Raw genomic sequence first — 2631 nt, 5'->3', positions numbered from 1 at the left:
GGGGGCGGGGGGCGCGGGCGCCGGAGGCAGCAGCGGGGCGGGCTGCGTCTGGAGCAGCGTGTCGGCCGTGGAGGGCGCGGCCTCGCCGCCCAGCAGGTGCGGCAGCGTCGAGGTCAGCACGAGGCGCTGCGGCGGCTCGGGCGCCAGGATCTTCTGGACGGGGACCTCGTCGCCGCCGCCGTCGCCCGTGGTCCAGACGTGGTGGCCGTGCTGGCGGCTGGCGAGCGTGCGCAGCGGCGCGCAGTGCACGATGTGGTCGGCGCAGAGGCGGTGCTGCAGCGGCAGGCTCCAGCGCGGCAGCGAGTACGGCTTGTAGCGCCGCCACGGCCACTGCACCTCGCCGACCATGCCGCGCACGTAGCGCCACAGCCCCACCAGGAACACGGCCAGCAGGATGGAGACGAGCGCCGCGGCGATGGCGAAGTACACGGCCACGCCCATGTCGACGTGCCAGGTGCCGCGGGGCACGACGCCCGTGTACGAGTCGGCCTGGAAGCCGCCCGACGCGAGCGAGGCCAGCGTCTCGTCGTTGGGGATGGTGATGAAGCGCACCACGTGGTACTCCTCGCCGGACAGCTCGAGCAGGGTGGCGTTGGTGTCGGCCAGCATGTGCAGGGGGGCCTCCTCGTTGTCCTTGGGGCGCGAGAAGATGGTGACGTTGACCATGAGCAGGGGCTTAAACTCGACCCGGTTGACGCGCAGGTCGTTGTACTCGACCGAGAGCCGGGCGGCGAGGTTGAGCTTGAGGTACTTTGCGAAGTCCTTCTGGCGCAGGCGCACCGTCGTCGAGTTGCCGGCGAGCAGGAGGAGGTACCAGCGCGCCACGGAGCGTTGCTGCTGCTGTTGCACCTTCTCGGCCACCTCCGGGTCCTCGTGCTCGTCCTCGGGGACGTAGTGGTTGACCTCGTGCACATTTGTGTCCTCCAAGTCAGCCGGGTGGTTCTGCTCGCGGGCGCGCTCCTCCAGCTCACGCTCGCGCTCCTGACTGTCTACGTCGTAGTTTCGATATAGGACAAAGGATCTTCCTGAGGATGGGGACGAGGACGTGGCCGAGGACTCGCCCTTGGCGGCAGTGCGAGTTCCGATGAGGAAAGGGTGGCTCAGCTTGTACTTTCGCCGGACGTCGTCGGGGACCTCGTTGTGGTAGGCGTCCTCGAGGTCCCGGCTATCCTTATCGGCGAGATCCGGGGCCGGGTGGTCGTCCGTGGTCGATGTCGATGGCGTGGACGACGTCAACGACGTGGTGCTGACCACCTCAACTGGTTCTGGCGTAGACGCTGGCTCGTCTGTAGTTCCGAGGTCACCGTCGAGCTCGGTGCTCTCTTCCACGACGATTTCCAGCTGCGACGGTGAGGTTCCCTTGTCCGTCTGGCTGGTGTTGAGTTCGGCTGACGGTGTGAACAGACTGCTCGAATCGGTCGCCGCTAAGCCCGTCGAGTGACTGTCAGTCGTTCTTGCCTCATCGGTCGTTCTGTAATCGTTGTCGGTTGTCAGCTCTACCGAATTGGTCGTCAGTTCGTCGGCTTCACGCCTAGTCGTCAGTCGGTCTTCAGTCTGGGGCGTTTCTTTTGTAGTCGTTCCTGTCTGTCTGCTGTCCTCGCTGTGCTTCGTGACCTCTCCGTTCGACGTCCGCCGCGTGCTTGCCGACGGCTCAGTCGTGGCAGCGGCATGTTTGCTGACGTCACCGATGCTGCCCGGGGTCTGTTTTGTAGCACCGGTGCTGCTCAGGCGCGGCTCGGTCCTGTCTGCTGTACTCGGCGTGAGTCCAGCGGCTGCGGACGACGGCCCGGTCGAGTCCTGTGTGCCCGTAGTCGGTTGAACGCTGATCGTCTGCTCCGTCACACCGTTCGTGGTCCTGGCCGTGGGCTGTCCCGTGCTGCTCTCTGTGGTCGCGCCATCTGACAATTCAGATTGAAAAAATATGCGTTAGACTGGCAACTTTAACCTAAGATCTGGTCGTTGGTGGTTGACGTCGTCATTTTACTCACTGTAGGACGTCGTTCCTACGGGGTCTCCCAGTGACGTGGCGCCTAGCGTCGTGGCGCTCAACGTCGAGGCGCCCACGGCTCCCACCACCACGCAGGCGAGGAGCCCAGCGGCCAGGCCTGCAACAAGACGGAGAGCGAGGTATTAGATACACGCAGAGAGACAGAGAAAGGGGGTGGGGTAAGTTGGGGCATAGGCGGAATGGTGGACGTTGGGGGGAGTAGGGGAGCTTTGCGGATCAGCCCACTGCAAAGGGGTCAGCCTTGTCCTTATCACACAAGTAGTAGCGGTACAGCCGCCCTGTCCCCTCCATCTTGGGGACTTCCCCTCGGCTTGGCGGTGGGGGGAAGGGATGAAGGGGCGGGCGAGGGGTTGTCTCGTAAAGGGCCAAGGACTTTCCACGTATTACGTATAAAATGGCGACCGTGACAGCGTTATTTACTTGGTGGGAAGGAGGCGCGCTGAGTTCCAACCCCGCCTCCACGCCCACACCCCCACCCCCTCTGGCCGCGGGTCCATACCGCAGCTTCCATTAGTTAAGCCCCATCCGATCCATCCCGCCAGCCGCCGCTGAACAGGGAGTGACGCACAAAGGACTTATCTCCGCTGCTGCGCCGCTCGCCCACCACCCGCCTCCCGCCTCCC

At 64.6% G+C, this 2631-nt stretch overlaps 1 protein-coding gene across 1 annotated transcript; it reads right to left on the bottom strand.

Moving 5' to 3' along the window:
* Positions 1–6: 6 nt before the first annotated feature.
* LOC113213261 (uncharacterized) lies at positions 7–2299 on the bottom strand (the record flags this gene model as incomplete). The annotated part of the gene is made up of 3 exons (XM_052276492.1): positions 2234–2299; positions 1989–2118; positions 7–1898 (listed from the first exon to the last, which is right to left on the bottom strand). Coding segments are annotated over exons 1-3 (2088 nt in total), but the record flags the coding sequence as incomplete, so codon positions are not given.
* Between the last annotated feature and the right edge of the window lie 332 nt (positions 2300–2631).

This window comes from Frankliniella occidentalis, unplaced genomic scaffold (assembly GCF_000697945.3).
Source record: "Frankliniella occidentalis isolate FOCC.00 unplaced genomic scaffold, Focc_3.1 Scaffold3128, whole genome shotgun sequence".
In the NCBI taxonomy this organism is placed as follows: domain Eukaryota; kingdom Metazoa; phylum Arthropoda; class Insecta; order Thysanoptera; family Thripidae; genus Frankliniella; species Frankliniella occidentalis.
Note: the sequence above shows the minus strand (reverse complement) of the source record. Positions and strands in the feature narration are given on the sequence as shown.